This window comes from Mandrillus leucophaeus, unplaced genomic scaffold (genome assembly GCF_000951045.1).
Source record: "Mandrillus leucophaeus isolate KB7577 unplaced genomic scaffold, Mleu.le_1.0 Scaffold673, whole genome shotgun sequence".
NCBI lineage: Eukaryota > Metazoa > Chordata > Mammalia > Primates > Cercopithecidae > Mandrillus > Mandrillus leucophaeus.
Window position 1 is genome coordinate 526738 of NW_012107286.1, and position 19061 is coordinate 545798.

A 19061-nucleotide genomic window follows, 5' to 3' on the forward strand; every position below is an offset into this window, starting at 1 on the left:
AAGATAATATCTGAAATTTGAACAAAATCAACACTACTGGATTATTTTCCCTCAATTTTTTAAAAATAGTAAACATTTTACAAGTAGCTTCATATTATTTTAAACTGATCTTTGTAAGTTTGGATTTATAATTTCTGCTTTTAATTTTTTTTTAAATTGACAAAAATTGTATATATTTATGGTATATACCACATGATGTGTTGAGATATGTATGCATTGTAGAATGGCTAAATTGAATTATTCAACTTTGTTTTTTTTGAGAGAGAGTCTCGGTCTGTAGCCCAGGCTGGAGTGCAGTGGCCTGATCGTGGCTCACTGTAACTTCCACCTCCTAGACTCAAGTGATTCTCTTGCCTCAGCCTCCTGAGTAGTTTGCAATTACAGGCACCTGCCACAATGCCTGGTTAATTTTTGTAATTTTAGTAGAGACAAGATTTCACCATGTTGGCCAGGATGGCCTCAAATTCCTGGAATAAAGTGATCTGCCCGCCTCAGCCTCCCAAAGTGCTAGGATTACAGGTGTGAGCCACCACCTTAATTATTCAATATTTGCATTACCTTACATATTTAGCATTTATTTGTGGTAAGAACACTTAAAATCTACTCTCTTAGCAATTTTGAAGTATACAATACATTGCTGTTAGCTATGGTCACCATGTTGTGTAACAGATCTCTTGAACTTATTCCTCCCATCTAACTGACATTTTGTATCTTTTCACTATCTCCCCAATTCCCTGCCCCTGCCCTAGGCCCTGGTAACAATCACTCTACTTTCTGCTTCTGTGAGACTTTTTTAGATTTCACATATAAGTGAGATCATGTGGTATTTGTCTTTCTGTGCCTGGCATATGTCATGTGAGCATAATATTCTCCGGGTTTATCCATGTCGTCACACACGTTTCTCTCTTTATCAATGAAGAATTGCCATGAATTAGTGTGTCCTGTATGTGTGTGAGATGTGCACACATCATATAGGTGTGGTCCTGAGGCAGGAGAATAGGGTCTGGAGGCAGGGAACTTAATGCCAGTTGGTACTGACTTCCTAAAGCTGAACCAAGGGAAAACACCAAAGTCTGGGGGCAGGGAATCTAAGGCCAATTCATGATAATTTCCTAATGTTAACTCAAAGGGAAAACACCTAGGTCTGCAGGCAGTGAACCTAAGACCAATTAACACAAAATTCCTAAAGCTAAACCAAAAGGAAAAACTCCATCTCCCCACACCTGAGTAGCAAAGGATCAAAGGCTACTCTCCCTACAGCCCTCCCCCATCCACCAGGGCTCAGATGGAAAGGAAAGTGTCCTGGATTGGTGTGGGCCAAGTGTGGACCATCCCGTCATCTGCATAGGGTGCCAATTCACCTCAGCCTTTAGCCACGGACCAAATCCGTCATCCAGATAAGGGGAAGCCAATAGGGACCTCAAAAGGAGTACCTAAAACCCAGAAAACTTTGTAACCGGGCCCTCGAACTGCTTGCTGGGGCCCACTCCCACCCTGCGGAATGCTTCCTTGCTTTAATAAATCCCCGCTTTTGTTGTTTCATTCCTGTGGTTCATTCCTTTGTTATTAAGGCTTTGTGTGTTTTGTTCAATTCTTTGTTCCAAATGCCAAGGACCTCATGGCCATCCTTCCGGTAACAGTCACAAATACTTGAAGTTCCCAACTTTCAAAAGCTCCTGTGTTCAGATGGAAAGCCAAGTCCTACACTGATTATGAAATAAACCCCCATGACACCCAAGGTAATATGCTGATGGAAACAATGTTATGAGCTCTGACAACATACATATACGTAAGGTATGATGTGCTTCCCTCCAGTAAGGGGAGCAGGCAAAATTGAGCAAAGAAAAAGTAATCCATTTCTCATCTCTTCCTATCCACAAAATCAATTTTTTTCCAGTATATTTTGTTTCAAAGTTTTGGTTGCTTTTATTTCTTGATGAGAAAGGGAGTCAATCTTTGGATTCAATGGAGTTGGGCTGTCCATAATTTGCTATAATTTTTAGTAAACGGTATATTGGCCCTTAACTGTCAGGTCAATGACATGGAAAGTCATTTAGGTAAATGTTTTGCCTTAGCACATTCAGGATTTTCCTACATAAATACCATCTCCTAGTGTTTTCTTCCCTTGTGGTTGGAAAGTTCTTGAGATGTCTTTGGGTTTACCAATCAATTTTGTGTGATGGGGAGAAGATGGAGGAAACTAGCAATTTGGGTCAAAGCCCCAGTGACTATGGAGATGATACTGTGTTTAGTAGTACTTAAAAAAAAACAACAAAACCAAAACATTTCATTGAGAATTCAGGGACAGCCCAAGTCATGTCTTCATAGTGAAAAGCAGAGGAGATAACTGTAGAAAGAGTTGGAGTGTTGTTAGAAGTGATGCTGACAGGGAGTAAGAGTTTAAGGGTAAACTGGAGGCAGATGAGAATAAATTGCTAAGTGAAAAACATAAATATCTTGGGTAAGCCTTCTAAGTTGGAAATAGACTGAGAGATTTTTTTCTTAGCAGATTTTAGGCATCTTTGCACTCATTCATGTTGACTTACTCTTTTTTTCCATGTAAAATACATGGAAACGTGTAAGCATATATAGGCAACAGATTATAATGGTAAAAAGCATGGTACAGGGCAGTGGTTCTCAAAGTGTGATCCCTGGGCCAGCAGTATTAGCATCGCTGGAAATGTGTTAAGAATGTGGATTCTTAGGCCCTATTCCAGACTACTGAATCAGCAATCTGGGGAGTAGGGGCACTAATCTGTGCGTTGACTAAACCTCTCCAGATGAATCCAATATATAAACATTTGAGAGTTACTGGTCTAATGATTGTGAGCATGACATCTGGAGCCAGATGGGTGAATTAGGGCAATTTATGTTTTTGGTTGTTTGATTCCCATCTGTAAAATGGAAACAGTACCAAACTCACAGTGTTATAATAAAGATTAAATGAGCTAAAGTATGTCAAATCCTTAGCATAATGCCTGGCCACTGTAAGTGCTATATAAATATAATAATAGTAATACTTTTTACTGGTTTTATTTTTTCACAGGCTACATTTCACAATTGATAGTAAGACTTTGTGTTTACCAAAAAAAAAAAAAAAAAAAAAAACAAAAAAAAAAAAAAAAAAAAAAAAAAAAAAAAAAAAAAAAAAACTTTTTTTCTAATATCTTAGAGTTATTTTCCTTGGCTCAAGGCAGGGCAGTATTTCCCAGCATGTGTTCCACGGATCTTTTGTATCAGAATCACCTGAGAATGCAGATTCTAAAGTCTCACCCAGATCACAAATTTGAATTCTTTGGTGATAGTTCTGCATCCTGAAATTTCAAAACCATTACTCTTGAATAGCAAAGACGATGATCTTCATTTTGCAAATGAGCACATGAGACACAGGGATAACATATGCTTGGGGAGAGACAATCTCAGTCGACTCAAGAATAACAACTGGATTTCTGATTTTGTGTTATATTAAAAAACTATATTGTCTGTAGTTTTATTTACCTTATCAGAAGTTTGACTGGAGTTGTGCTACCTTGTTTACTGAGATCCATTATTATTTAATCTAAAAATAACCTTTACTGGCCGGGCGCGCTGGCTCATGCCTGTAATCCCAGCACTCTGGAAGGTTGAGGGGCTCAGATCACAAGGTCAGAAGATCGAGACCATCCTGGCTAACACGGTGAAAACTGGTCCCTACTAAAAATACAAAAAATTAGCTGGGAGTGGTGGCGGGCACCTGTAGTCCCAGCTACTCGGGAGGCTGAGGCAGCAGAATGGCGTGAATCTGGGAGGTGGAGCTTGCAGTGAGCCGAAATCATGCCACTGCACTCCAGACTGGGTGACAGAGTGAGACTCCGTCTCAAAAAAAAAAAAAAAAAAAAAGAAAGAAAGAAAGATAACTTTTACCTTATAAATCTGGGAGGACCAGGAACAATGAGTTCCTGGTAAATGTACATAGAGCATGATTCACACTTAGTTGTAATTATTCCAGTTGTGGATTGTGTATCTGAACAGAACTCCTATTTTATAGATGCAGAAAAAGGGCTCAGGGAGGTTGAAAGAATTGTCAAGAGTCACATGATTAGAAAATGGTAGAACCAATTAGAGCTGGGTCTCTCAATGGCCAATCCAGTGCCCTTTCACTACGTCCTATAGTCTTAATCTTTGTTTATTTAAGTGATTTAAAGCTGCATTTAAATATTTTTTAAAACTCAACCTATACTGCTCACTTAAAATATGATCTCAGTAGTTTGTGACCTTTTTCTTTTATTTAAAGATATGTTAATGTCACATCTTCCTTTTTATAATAGTGATAAATCAATCATATAAAGACAACTAATAACCCATGTGTCTATTACATACTACTTTTTCATCAGTGCAAATTTGGTTGTTCTAAAGCAATTAGATTGACTTTTCAGGCTGTGTTGAAAAACTCCTTGGGCTTTTCCACCCAGGGTCACAGGTCATGTACCAATAGTTCCATTAAAATACAATAAAGCTCCTACGCAGTATAAATGTTCATTTAGACAACTTAGCTCTTAATTTTGAAGCAGCATGCATAGAGATATTTATCTCTATCTACAAAGTATGCTTCTATAATTGGGGGAAGGAGATAATCATCCCCACCCCACTTCCTGTTTTATCTTATGAAATGATTTTCCTTTGTGTCAATTGTTTATTCTATTCTTATTACATATGACCTTTAGCATATTGCATTTATTTTTTTCCACTTGTCTTTCCTGCCAAGGATAGAGTATTTGTATTCTTAGTGCATCCATTCACTACTCCCTCAACTTAAGGTAAGTTTCTTACCATCTTACATTTATCTGGTTCACTATTACATACTACCTAGGCAGTTATGCCTCATTTTTAGGGTTTCAGCTCAATTGTTACCTCCTCGTAGTCTCTTTCCTTTATCTCTTTATATATGTTCTCTGCTCCCATACCATGCATGCTTTACCACTTTGCAGTGTTTATTTCTTCATGGTACTTATCACAACATGCTATTGTCTTATTTATTTGTTTGCCTTTTTATCTCTAGCTCTGTCTCTACCCACTTGGCTGTAAGAGCCACGTAGCCAGAAGATGAGCCTATTTTGTCCCAGTACCAAGCACAATGCCTGATACATAGTAGAGGCTCAATGAACACTGGTTGAATGAATGAATATGTCTTATGCAAGATGGTGTAGAATTTTGTAGTCTGCTTTGGGGAGTGTGTGTTTGTGTGTGTGTATGTGCTAAACCTTGATCCCTTAAAAGAACCTCTTTTGGATTATTTTATTTATTGATAGACACTAACATAGACGTAGGATTGTCCACCTACTCAGTTACCTTGATTCCAGACCTATTAAATGGACCAGAACCCTTAGAGCATTTGGAACTTTGTGCCTTACCTTGCATGGACCTAGGTTTCTTAGCACTCTGGACTGTAATGGACTGTCTTCTAGAGCTTGCACTCTAGGGTAGCCTCTGGCCACGGGTGGCTAGTGAGCACTTGAAATGTGGCTAGTGTGAAGTGCCTTGTGCTGTGAGTGTAAAGTGAACATCAGATTTTGAAGACTTAGTGTAAAAAGTGTAAAATATATCATTAATACTTTTACATTGTTTACTTATTGAAATGATAACAATTTGGATATATCGGGTTACATAAAATATATTATTAAAATTAATTTCACTCTTTTTATTTTTACTATCTTAATGTGCTATTTGAACATTTAAAATTATTTATAAGGATCCTACTTTTGGTTCACATTGTATTTCTATTGTGCAGTGCTGTTCTAGATACAACTAGCTCATCCCAGCTGTTTGGCAATGTAGGTTGAAGGGGATCCATTGAAGGGAATACTAGAATTGCAAAAGTCTCCATAGTCTGCATCTTTCTCATTAGATGTGCACTTGTGAAAGGATTGGTACCCTGGGAGAGTAGTTCAGGTGCCTCTCCAGTACAAACTCAATGCGAAATCCCGAGGCCGACACGCAGTTTGTGTCCCAAGACACAGAAATGTTAAATGTCTTGCCAGTGGTCACATATCTGCCTTTAAAATAAAGCTAGAACCAGAATCCAGGTCTTTTGATTGTGCTTAGTTCATTGGATTACTTATAGAAGGATCTACTAATACAAGTATGTCTTCTTTTTTAAGTTAGATACTAGAGAATTTTAAAGAATTGTTAATAAGTTATGTAGGTTTTCTAAAAAGATCAATGAATGAGGAAATTATACTTTGGCCTTTAGATGGTTAAGTAAATGGAAAACCATAGTGTATACTTTGATACATTAGACAAGCAGAAACTCTTTCTGTTATTATTGCCACCCATACTGTGGCAGAGCACTAAAATGGGATGACCTTTACTTAGCATAGGAGCATACATTGCAAAGCAAAATTTAAACAAAAAGTCGGATATGAACATGAGATCTACTTGTAAGTAAATACAAATCTAATAACCACTCTTTGCATAACTATAAAAACTCATTTGGAGACCAACCACTGCAGTCTGAAAAACTGGTTGCTGTGTCTTCTTCCAAAAACCCTCATCACTGGCTGTCAGGCAGACTTCTCTTCTTGGGTGAGGAGATTGATTTTTAAGTGAGCTTCATCATCATGATCTTCCCGTTCATTCACTGACTTAGCCACTATTTAGTGAAAGCCTACTATGTGCCAGGTAGCGTTCTGGGTGCTCAAGGTACCTCACTGACCAATGCAGATAAAGATTTTTGCTCTTTTGGGGCTTACATTCCAGTCCCTAAGTATTTTCTCAATAGGAAGGATGACATAAAATAGTACAGTGAATCTAAGCAGTGCCTGCTTAGGATGCCACGAGGGACATTTTTATTAGTTGGGAATTAAAGTAAGTTGGAGATTTTCTATTTGTGTCTTTCTTGGGAAATTTGAAAATAGAGGTGCATATGGAAAGTGGAGCTAGCTGTGCAAAACACTACATATCTGGTATCAGTCTACTTTTGGAGTGTCAGAAGACACTTAAATTCTGTAATAAGCGTCAAAACATCAATTAGATTGTGGCAAGAAATTTACCAATAATTTGGGGGGCTTGGCATACTTGCTCAGTTCTTCTTTCTTCTGCTGGGATATCCCAACCTTTAGCTAACTAGAAGTCTTAGTTCTTATCTCTCAGTTCCAGGAACTCCCAGTCAGGACGATTTCACTTCTCACTCTACACAGGCTCCTTCTCATTCTCCCACAGCTCATGAGTCCTGCCCCTTGCTCTCTCCCTTACACATCTTTACTTGCATACAGTTTTACAGGTTTCCCTCCATTCTGGCCCCCAAACAGAGATTCCTTAAATATGACTTTTTTTTTTCTCTCCTTAAAACACAGCTGGTAGATTTCTCCATTACTCCCTCAGCTAAGATGAGCCTAGACAAGTATATTTAAATCATTTCTTTAACTGACAACAAGGAAGAGGATTTGATAATTTGCCTAAAATGAGCAGGTGCTCAGGAGGACAAGTCACCATCCTATGTCCCTTCTGTCCGATTTCACCTAGAAATGAAAACTACTCCCTTCTCCCTCTTTTCCAGGCAAAAGGCTGATTTAACTAAGCATGCAAGACGCCAACACCCTCCTCCTCAGTACGTCCAAGTTTCCTTCGCTCTGAGCCACGGAATCTCAGCTTCTCCCCCCTCTCCCGCCCACCCTACGCCACCCCCGCAGGTTTCCGAGTCATCCGGAACGCGAGTGGGTGCGAGGACTCGGCAGGCTGCCTCCCGCGCCCCCGCCGCCCGCGGGCCGCCTCGGGTTCAGCACTGGACAGCTCCCGCCCCGGCCCCACAAATGGCAGTCGGCTGATTGACAGAGGAGCCGACCAAACAGGGGACAAGACGACTTGCAGCCGCCCTACAAGGGTTTGGTTGCGGCCAAACTGCCTCTTTAAACTGGCTTTCCTCCCCCGAGCCGGGAGCAAGGAGAGAGGCTGGAGTGTGGTTTGCGGCCAAACCTAGAGGCTGCAATTAACCAGCCGCCCGGCCTTCCCGACTCCGGAGAGACGAACGTCTTAAAGGACGTCTTTGCTCCTCGGAACTCGCGGCTGCGCTCGCGGTGCGGGTCTGGGCGCGCGCCCCGCGCCTCCGGGCAAAGCGGTCGAGGAGGAGCCAGAACCGGGAGGCGGGAACGACCTGCGGCGGGTGAGACTATGGAGCAGCGTCTTCGGCGGCCGCGGCGGCAGCAGCAGCAGCAGCAACAGCAGCTTCTGAACGCGCCTCAATGAGAGCAGCGGTGGCGGCAGCCGGGCCGAGAGACGGACGCGGGCTGACTCCAGCCGCTGGGAGCGCGAGGCCATGTAACCCGCTTGGCTCCAGGCTGCGAGGTGCGTAATCCCCAGCCGGCCCCTCTCGCAGCGGGCACGGCCAGCGCTGCCACAGGTGACTTGATTTCTGCGACGGTAGCTTAGCCACTCGGGACCAATCTCGAAACATTCTTAATTTCAAGTCCTTTGGACTGGGTGCCATCTGGAGAAGGTGGGAAGACTCCTGGAAAAAGTCTGACTGTTGAAAATTGACGATCCAAATTTAAAAAGTGATTCCCCCCCGTTCCCTCCTCTTCTCTCTGCGAGGGAGATGGGAGCCATGGCTTACCCCTTACTCCTCTGCCTCCTGCTCGCTCAGCTGGGATTGGGAGCTGTTGGCGCCAGCCGCGACCCCCAAGGACGGCCGGACTCCCCTCGAGAGAGGACCCCGAGGGGGAAGCCGCACGCCCAGCAGCCGGCTCGAGCCTCTGCCTCGGACTCCTCGGCTCCCTGGAGCCGCTCCACCGATGGCACCATCTTGGCGCAGAAACTCGCCGAGGAGGTGCCCATGGACGTGGCCTCTTACCTCTACACCGGGGACTCCCACCAGCTGAAGCGAGCCAACTGCTCCGGCCGCTACGAGTTGGCGGGCCTGCCGGGGAAGTGGCCAGCCCTGGCCAGTGCGCATCCCTCCTTGCACGGGGCGCTGGACACACTGACACACGCCACCAACTTCCTCAACATGATGCTGCAGAGCAATAAGTCGCGGGAGCAGAACTTGCAGGACGACCTGGAGTGGTACCAGGCGCTGGTGCGGAGCCTCCTGGAGGGCGAGCCCAGCATCTCCCGGGCGGCCATCACCTTCAGCACCGAGTCGCTGTCCGCGCCGGCCCCACAGGTCTTCCTCCAGGCCACGCGCGAGGAGAGCCGCATCCTGCTCCAAGACCTTTCCTCCTCTGCACCCCACCTGGCCAACGCCACCCTGGAGACGGAGTGGTTTCACGGCCTCCGGCGCAAGTGGAGGCCCCACTTACACCGCCGCGGCCCCAATCAGGGGCCCAGGAGCCTGGGCCACAGCTGGCGGCGCAAGGACGGGCTCGGCGGGGACAAGAGCCATGTCAAGTGGTCTCCGCCTTATCTGGAGTGCGAGAACGGGAGTTACAAGCCCGGGTGGCTGGTTACTCTTTCCTCTGCCTTCTACGGGTTGCAGCCTAACCTGGTCCCGGAATTCAGGTAGGGATGGCCGGGGGCACGGGGGAAGGCAAAAGCTTTCCTTCCGGTCTTGCGGGGGGTGGGGGGGTGCACGTGTGAGGAAGGAACCCTTGGCTGTGACACGAACGCTTCTCACCCTCAGAGCAGAGACCCGGGCTGAGAGACGCCCCACGCGGGCGCGGGGTATTGGGGGCGAGAAGCGCCCCCCGCCCGTCAGCTTCCGGCGCTCGGCAAAAGCCATTCATTCTCTGGGACCAGTTTCCCCGCACGGGGCGAGGGTCCGGCAGCCCTCCGCAGGACGGAGACACCCCCGCTGCTCTGTGCTTCCCTCCAACTGTCGGGAGAGCAGGGAGGGGCGTTCCTCACCGGGGGCGATGCGACAACTTGGCGAGCGCCGGGTGTGTCCGCGGAGTGGCAAGCCTCAGATGAGAGGCGAAAAGGGAGCAAGAGGAACAGAGAGTTCCTTGTTTCTGCCACTTTGGGGTAGCCTCTGCCTGCTTCCTACGTGTGCAGTTGGGGGCACCGGTTTGTTGTTAGTCAGAGCTTATAATTAAAACTGTGCCATCTCCTCGCAGTTCCGGCCCCTCAGCAGTGAGTCAGTCCCAGCAACTAGCTGTCTCTGGGATCCAGAGTTTGCAGTTTGGTCAGGGTGCTCCTTCTACTGGTCTCCCCTCTCCCCGCAATTGATCTTTCCTTCCTTGGTGGCCTTTTCCTCCTCTTCCCAGTGTTAGGCATACCTAAGGGTTCTCCAGCCCTTCACACACTCACATGATTTACAAATGGACCTAGTTATATTCGAGAGGGAGGCATCAGTTGTGACTGAATTCACTCAAAGAGACTGGAGGAAACTTAAGGGAGTCTGTATTTCCTGTCTCAAACTATAGCATTTGAGGGAAGCAGAGAATTTGCAAATTAACAGGTTTTAACTTCTGCCTGGGGAAGTGCCTGACCTTTGAGGGGGGTAATTTCTGGAAGCAACCTTTAAGAGTGGATGTGAGGAAGGAACTGAAAGAGTAGATACACCCAAGAGGGCTTAGGAGAGGGCCCAAGATGGACTGAGATCATCCCTTAGTCCCATGATGGAAGGCTCTGGAAAGAGGGTCTCAGGGGCTGAGATTGCTTTTGTGCTTTTTGGGAACTTGGACAGGAGTGAGAAACCTTTGTGTGTGGATTATCTATTTATTTTTTAAATACCCTGGCACAGCGAGGACTGGATGCTGACCTGCTGAAAGATGCCAGATCAAGTACTGGGTGGGCAAGTGGGAAAGGTCAGAACGCTTGTTTGTCTTGGTACTGCCATTCACTGCTGAATGACCTCACGCAAGTTGCGTAACCTCTCTGGGTCTCAGCTACTTATCTGTCCAGTGAGGGAGTTGAACTAGACAGTCTCTAGGGAGCCATCCAGTTATCAAGTTCTGTAGCTTTTAATGTTGGCAACACTTGTGAAGGCATAAAGGATAATAACCCCCTTTGTCTGATTCTGTATGACCATATTAAATATATGTGTGTATGTGTCTTTGTATGTGTTTCTATCTCTTTTAAAGGTCTTGTCTTAAACCAGACTAACTCTTTTCTACTTTCAAGATAATCTCATTTCCTCCTAATTCTTGCAGGATCCTATTAGTAAGAGCTGAGCCCAGCTTTGAATCTTTGCCATGCTGTTTGCTCAGAAGAGGAAAGACCAGCAGATGCCATTCACTGCCAGCAAACTGTTTGTAGCCTTTAAACGAGTCTTTTTAGGGAGCCTGAAGTTCCAGGATTTATCTGTCTTTTTCATCTAACATTCACTTTATGTCAGGCTCTGTGCTAACTGCTTTGCATGCACTGTCTTGATTAGGCCTTACAGCAACCTTATGAGTTAAGTTTTATTATTTTCTCTATTTTACAGAAAAGGAATCTGAAGCCCAGAGGGGTTAAGCTTCTTGCCTAAGATTGCACAGCAGTAAAATAGCAGATCCAGGATTTAAGCCCACTTCATACTTCATATCATATGTACCACCATTCCAAATTCTGTTCTATGAAGGTGTCCTAGGGGTTGCTATAAACAATGTAGTTACTGTGTAAAATATATGTATTTTCGAGGGCCACTGTGGAACTGAGGATGAAAACCATTCATTTTCAGAGTTATCTCTCTTAATCATATGAATCAGAAAGCATAGTTTGCCTAAATGAACTCAGTGCCTTCTGGCAGCCAAGTTGAAAGGCTGAGGACACAAAGGGTCTCAGGTTGACAGGGCTCAGACATTCCCTGTTTTTTCACTCTGTTTAGAAAATAGTTTATTTCTTTAAGTGTCTTCCTACACAAAGGATATAAAGATGGTATTCTTCAGCCAAGGCACAAAGCCAGCCATTTAGTGTCTGGCTCTCTACTGCAGCTGGCTGGTCTCAGTAGAATCACAAGGTAAATGCTCTCCTGTGAGTGCTTTGGCCCCATATCCTGTGCCCTTCAAATGCTGTATTGAGGGTCCACACAGTAGAAACCAGAAGAAAATCTTACAGGCATCAGATAGTTCCACCTGTTGTCTCCTAGATGAAGAAACAGAGCTATAAAGTGACTTGTCCAAAAATCACGTATCAAGTTTGTAGCAACAACAGAAATGGGATCCAGGCCTTCTGCCTCTAGTTTATCCTATACTTGATAAATATATACCTAAAGCAGGTATCTGTGACTCTCTGGACCTCTGTACACAAGCTGTGTTGGGGACATACTTTATTCTCTATCATCATTTATCACAACCAAAAAAAATTAAGCCATAGAAAACAGCTGTCACTTAAAAAAGAGATTCTATTGTTAATTTCACATATTGAGATAATATTTAAATGGGTCATTTCTGTATATCTTCATACTCATAAAAGGAAAAGGTTTTTTGTTGATGATATTTTATTATATAAAATACGCATTCTAAAATTCTACAGTATAGGTGGATAGTATTTGACAGGTATGGTAACAAGGTAAACCTCAAATGAATTTTTGGGAAACCAGATAAGGAGCCCTGATCATGATTTTAAATAGTCTTTTAAACATGTGAAATGTTATTTGCAAAAAGCTTTATGTATAACAGAAAATCCACGGATCATGGTTTACTTATGAAAGAGAAAAGGAGAAATAACTTTTAGTTAAGGTTAGTTACTATTTTCCCAGGTCTTACTTACAAGATTCAGACATTTAAATTAAAGTAAATTAAATTGTATTTTATTTTTAGGTAATATAAATCCAAAGCATGAACTTTAAAAGTAATATGTAGAATTTCTTATAAGAAGTTCAATATAAAAATATCTTCTCATATTACCGTTTATCACTGTAAAACAATCTCTCAGAATAAATTCTATTCCCCTGTGTTTCAGAATGATACAAGTATCTTAAAATTTAAGATGTAGCATAATGCACATATGGAAATAGAAGTTTGTTGCTCATTTTTTGTCTTTGAAAAAATGGCACTCATTTCTCTTAAGTATTTCTTGAGTCTTTTGTTACATATCTATAATGTATGAACACTTGGTTCTCATTTTTCATCCTAGTAAAAAACAGAGAGTAATAATTTAAGATATACCCTGAAAATATTTTTACTTTTATCATTAGGTTTGTAATATCCTCGTAGCATTTATCCTCGTAACTTAAAGCTAGGGTTCTTTTGTTTGCATAATGATTTTTCTTCGTGGAACTTAAAGTACTATGGAGTTGGATCCCATTCTGTTGAATGCATAGATACCTCTCTGGCAGTGGTTGGAATCTTTCAGTGCCTAGGATGGTTAGCAGGTACTTAAGTGTTTGTTGAATTTAAAAGAATATGAATTTCTTTAAAATTCCTTTAAAGAATTAATTCTTGATGAACTTGAGAGGGAATTTGGAATTCCTTTGGTTTCTTCTCATTTTATAGTTGAGGAAGCTGAGACCCAAATAGCTAAAGGAATTTGCTAGAAGTGGAATAGCTCTTATGGGGCAAGTGGGAATTAAGGGAAACCAATACTTACTGAGTATCTACTATACATTAGATATTTTATATATTTCAGTGCATTTAATTCTTAGAACTCTCAGGTCGCAACCAGTTCAGAAAAGTTGAGCAACCTGCCCAAGCTAATGTAGCTAGTAAATGAAGGACCTAAAATCAAATTTAGATCTGTCTAGCTACGAAGCTTGCGTAGTCTTTCCACCATCCTGTGCTGATTTCTATCTCTTGATTCCCCAATTTTGTCATTAAAAATGTATAAGATGGGCCGGGCGCGGTGGCTCAGGCCTGTAATCCCAGCACTTTGGGAGACCGAGACAGGTGGATCACGAGGTCAGGAGATCGAGACCATCCTGGCTAACACGGTGAAACCCCGTCTCTACTAAAAATACAAAAAATTAGCCGGGCGTGGTGGTGCGTGCCTGTAGTCCCAGCTACTCGGAGGCTGAGGCAGGAGAATAGCGTGAACCCAGGAGGCGGAGCTTGCAGTGAGCCAAGATGGTGCCACTGCACTCCAACCTGGGCGACAAAGCGAGACTCCGTCTCAAAAAAAAAAAAAAAAAAAAAGTATAAGATGATATTGGTTTGAATTAAGTAATATACTTGGCCCAAACCAGTGATACACACTTATTCTTTTTGGGCCAACGATGCAACCAAGTATGTTGTACAGTGAGAAGAGTATTCAATTTGAGGCAGAACTTTGCCTCAAGTCCCAGTTTTGTCTCTGACTGACTGTATTACTTGTCTGGAAATCAGTTTCTGCGTAATAAAAATGTGGAAATAGACTTGATGATTTCCATATACCTCTTAATTGGCCTATCCACATAGTCAACAAATACTTTTTGGAAACAGGGCTGATACACATAAATCTAGTACCTTGTGGAAATGATATGGGAGAGTCACATGCAAAGGAAGAGGAAACCAAGTGAATATTAGACTTGGTATTTGGTTAAAAAAAAAAAAAGAAAGAAAAGTCAATAGGGAGAAAAAGGAAAGATCACAATAGTGTGGAAATCTCTTTTTAGAAACTAATAAACATTAGTGTCACTGATTCACTGACTGCCTGAGTGCTCACTCCACTTTCTCTCCTTCACACAAGACACCCACACACCTCCTTCAGTGATTCTATTACAGATTTCTGCTTTCAACAAAAGAGGGCAATTCACATAGTGTAAGAGAAATGACCACATAGGATAGGCCAAACGTATCCTATGTCTTTCTTATAGGAGCTGAAAATGATGTGTAGGCTTACCTACAGAAATAGCCCAGAGGTGTTTGCCTGGGTTATAGATTAAAAGGTTTTCAGATGAACTTCTGCTGTGGAGGCTTTTAAGCCTCAGTTACATCATCTTTAAGCTATGAAGAGTAATGTGTATCTCCTTTGAAATTCTGTAAAGGCTAAATGAAGAACTGTCATCACATAGGAAGTTTAGTAAATATTTTTGTATTGTAGCTTCTGTCTTCCCGAATACTATCCTCAGCTGGCCATAACTGTCCTCATTTACTTGTATTAGAGTCATTTGACTTAGAGTAATTTGTAACTTATATAGCAGTTTAGTTTTGTTTCTAATCATTATGAAGGCTTGTAATGGCAATGGGTCATGGTAGAAATACTGGCCTTAGAGACAGATGTTGGTACCAGCCTAGACCATATCGTTGACTTAGGGTGTTACCAGAGGCAGGAGCTGCCTCTTTAATTTTCAGTTTCTTCAACTGTAAATTGAGGATGTTGGACGAGATAACTCCTTATAACCCTAAAAAATCAATGATTATGCACATCATTCAATATGTCACTTTATTTTATTTATTTCTTTTTTTGAGACAGGATCTCACACTGTTGCCCAGGCTGGAGTGCAGTGGCGTGATCTTGGCTCACTGCATCCTCAACCTCCCAGGCTCAAGTGATTCTCCCGTGTCAGCTTTCTGTGCAGCTAAGACTACAGGCCCGAGCCACCATGCCCGGCTATTTTTTTGTTTTTGTAGAGATAGGGTTTTGCTATGTTGCCCAGGCCGGTCTTGAACTCCTGGGCTCAGGCGATCCACCTGCCTCAGCTTCCCAAAGCATTGGGATTACAGGCATGAGCCACACCTAGCCTGATGCATTGCTTCAACTTGTAAAGTTTTATTTGATTTGCTGCTGAAATCAGTTAATGAATGCTATATAAATGCAGAAAATGTTCATGTGTTCCATGTTTGACTTTATAATGATCATTTACTCACAGAATATTTACAGAAAGTCCTATCAATGTACAATGAGTTAAGTACATAAACTAATAATGGAAATGAGGACTCCATTTCAAAATAAGAATAAGCACGATCTGATTTACAGGACTTAAGACTTCCTGATTTACTTGGAGTCAACATGAAGTTGCTTCATAGATTTCTAGACCAAGGGTCTCAGAATACCTCTATAATTTCTCTCAAGAGAATAAATGTTCAGACATTTGGAAGCTCCCTACTTACTTTTTAAAAACAATCTGTTTTCAATTTGCCTCTGTAGTTGGCTTTAAAATTTCAAAGAAGGGCTGTATGTTGTGGTGTAGCAATGGTACAGGATTATCTTCCCATTTTTTAGGATATGCATTTGGAAGTAGAAATGGGATTTCCAGAACTGCAAAATAAATTACGAGAATTATGCTTACTGTCTGGAGAGATAACTGAGGCTCTCACTAGACTGTTTTTCCAGCCTCAACTTCTGGATAAGCCAAATGTTGCTTTCAACTTCAGAAAAGCAGCAGTTTGTTGCACATGGTTCAGATTTTAAGGCTATCCTTTTTCAGTCTTAAGAGTGCTGTTGAATTCAACATACACTGCATTTTATGATTATATTGTAATATACTGTGATGCCAAGGCGTATGTTGTTGATGCTATTTTGCACTTGGTTGGTACAGAAGCATTAGGCCCTGGCTGTTTTCTCTCTTCAGTTCTGATTTGGTGTTCAAAGAGTTATTTATGCAGAATTACTAAGATAGCACATTGGGATTTTGATAACTTTGGCAGCTTGATGGCTGTTATGTGCAAATAGGCAGTTCACTAGTACTGGGGCTATGCTTGGGAGAGTCTGCAGCCAGCAGCGTTGTGAAGCTTTTCCCAGCACAGCAATGTCATGTGCATCAGTGGGGCTTGTTTTGCTTGCCTTATCTGCCTTTCAGCTTTTGGTAATAAACTGAAATTTGTTTAGTAACAAACTAAAATTACACATAGCGTAATTTCCACTTTGGCTGGCCAATTACTCTCCCAAGTCTTTCTTCCTACAGGAAGAAAAACTTGACCTACACAAATATTTGGGTAGATGACTGTTCCGTGAAATACTTCTTCAGTTTAGGAGAGGATTAATCCTCTTGGGTAAGTCTTCCACAGCTTCCCCCCTCCACACCCTCCTCTTTCCTGCAGTGCCAAATCTAGTATAGAAACCATGAGTGAATTTCTTTTTTATACCCAAGGATATTATCGAGTGCCTCAAAGCAATTATAGGATATATCTAGTTTTATTACTTTCATTATAGGTAGAGCTCATAGGACACACAAATTAGCTTAAATATAATCTGATCCCAAGGTAGTAAAGTTTATTTTTCCAAACAAAAATCCTGTTACCTATCTCTTTGTACAAGGAGGCAGTTTCTGTCTCTTTTCTCTTCCCTCATACAAAGTTGCTAACACTTCTGTTTAATTGAGATCCAATTAATTTTTATTCATTTTAATACCTGTTATAATCTTCCCCATTTAATAAATATGACTAAAACAAAACAATGTAGGATTTTAAAAATCCTGTCCAATTGGCAAAGTACCCACTGCACCTATAGCTAAAAAGGAATCTTACAGTTATGTAAGATTTTGGTTTATTTGTTTAGCTTTCTCGCCATTTATGTGTCTTGTCCAATGTGTATGCCTTGTTACATTATGATAGAAGAACTTGACACATGGCTTTTATCTGAGAAAGAAGGAATGGTGTGATAGTAAAGAATAATATTCTATCGATTCTAACATGCACCATTTTCACATTCTGATGTCTTTCAAATTGAGATGTGTCTTAACAATTGAGGGCATGTCATATTCAGTTGGCACTTCGTTTCTTTCTGTGGTACACAATATAACAAGGCATCTTACAATTAATGCCATCTTATATTTGATGAAATGTGATATCAGGAAATAGGAAAACAAACTCCAGGGTCTCTTCAACTACAAAGTTCTTTTTTGTATAACAGTTGAATCAGGGTAATTGTCAACTACAAAGTTCTATTATCATCTATAAGCTATCAACTTGTAGCAAAATATTCATATATGGAAGCAAAATGTAGACCTTACTGCTATATGTAAATTTTTAATTTAATTTTATTTTTTTAAAAAAGAGACAGGGTCCCACTCTGTTTCTCAGGCAGGAGTGTAGTGTTGAGATTATAGCTCACTGCATTCCTAGGCTCAGGCGATCCTCCCGCCTTAGCCTCCTAAGTAGCTGGGAGAACAGGAACATGCCACCATACCTGGCTAATTTTTTTAATTTTAATTTTTGTAGAGACAAGGTCTTGCCTTGCCTTCCCAAAGTGCTGGGATTGCAGGCCTGAGCCAGCATACTCAGCTCCTGCTGTATATAAATTAGATTGCTATTTGTCTTCATAATAGTTTTATTTAAAATAGACAAGCTATACTAAAACATGTAGCCACATTTTCTTTTTATTTTGTGCTAGAAACTACAGCAACTTTTATTTTCCGAATAGGTAAAATCAGAATTATCATAATTTTTCTCATATCCTCTGGCAGTTTTTCCCTTACACTGTGGGAAAATGCCTAGGATCGTGAAAATGAAAGACCACTGACAGACTAAGAATAGGAGGGAATAGATACGGTCTCTCCTTTCTAAACTGTGTAAAGGTTTCACAAGGGAAGTTACTTCTTATGTAGCAATGTAACCAGATTTGACCTGTGAGATTTAAATGAAATTGTGAAGATAAGCATTTTTTTTCTTTTTATCCCATCAATTGCTTGGAATAAAATGAAGAGTTTGATTTTCCTCGTATTTGATGCCTCAGACCACTATGCCGAACGAGGTTTCTCAACCTTGGAACTACAGACATTTGGGACCACATAGGCCTTTGCTGTGGGGGCTGTCTTATTAATTGTAAGATGTTCAGCAGCACCTCTGGCTTCTATCCATTAGATGCCAGTGGCAACACGCCCTGCCAGTGTGAAAACCAAATGTGTCTGCCAAAAATACCAAATATCCCCTGTGGGGCAAAACTGCCTCTGGTTGAAAGGCACTGGTGTAGAGGAGCACATATGATACGTAACGTATAAAATGCTGCTCTGGGACTATCCCTATTTCAAGGGTTCTGTATGTATGTGTACACATATGTGTGTACATATATCTGTGCGTGTGCATATAGATATGCTCATATATGCATTTGTCAGATTACATATCTATTTATTTATTTAAAATATAAGATCATTGTATATATAGAACCTGACACAAGTGAGAACTGAAACATTTTGACAGATCCATGAAATATGAATTCATTTACATTTGTATGTCATCAGGGCTCAAAAAGAACATCTGACTAGATTTGTAGACTCTGTTGCTAAGCGTGGTTTTACTACCTATATAGTTAAATGTTTAATATTTAAGGTTTCCCATAAAAGATGAATTTTGAAAGGAAAGCACTTGGCCGGG

The 19061-nt window shown here is 41.6% G+C and overlaps 1 protein-coding gene across 1 annotated transcript in view; it reads left to right on the top strand.

The window, feature by feature from the left end:
* Positions 1-8215: 8215 nt before the first annotated feature.
* The window catches only part of GPR158 (G protein-coupled receptor 158), a 456131-nt gene continuing 445285 nt past the window's right edge, over positions 8216-19061 (top strand). The window contains exon 1 of the mRNA XM_012002013.1: positions 8216-9471. Coding sequence (XP_011857403.1) covers positions 8570-9471 — 902 coding nt within the window. The 5' untranslated portion in view covers positions 8216-8569. The remainder of the gene's footprint in view (positions 9472-19061) is intronic.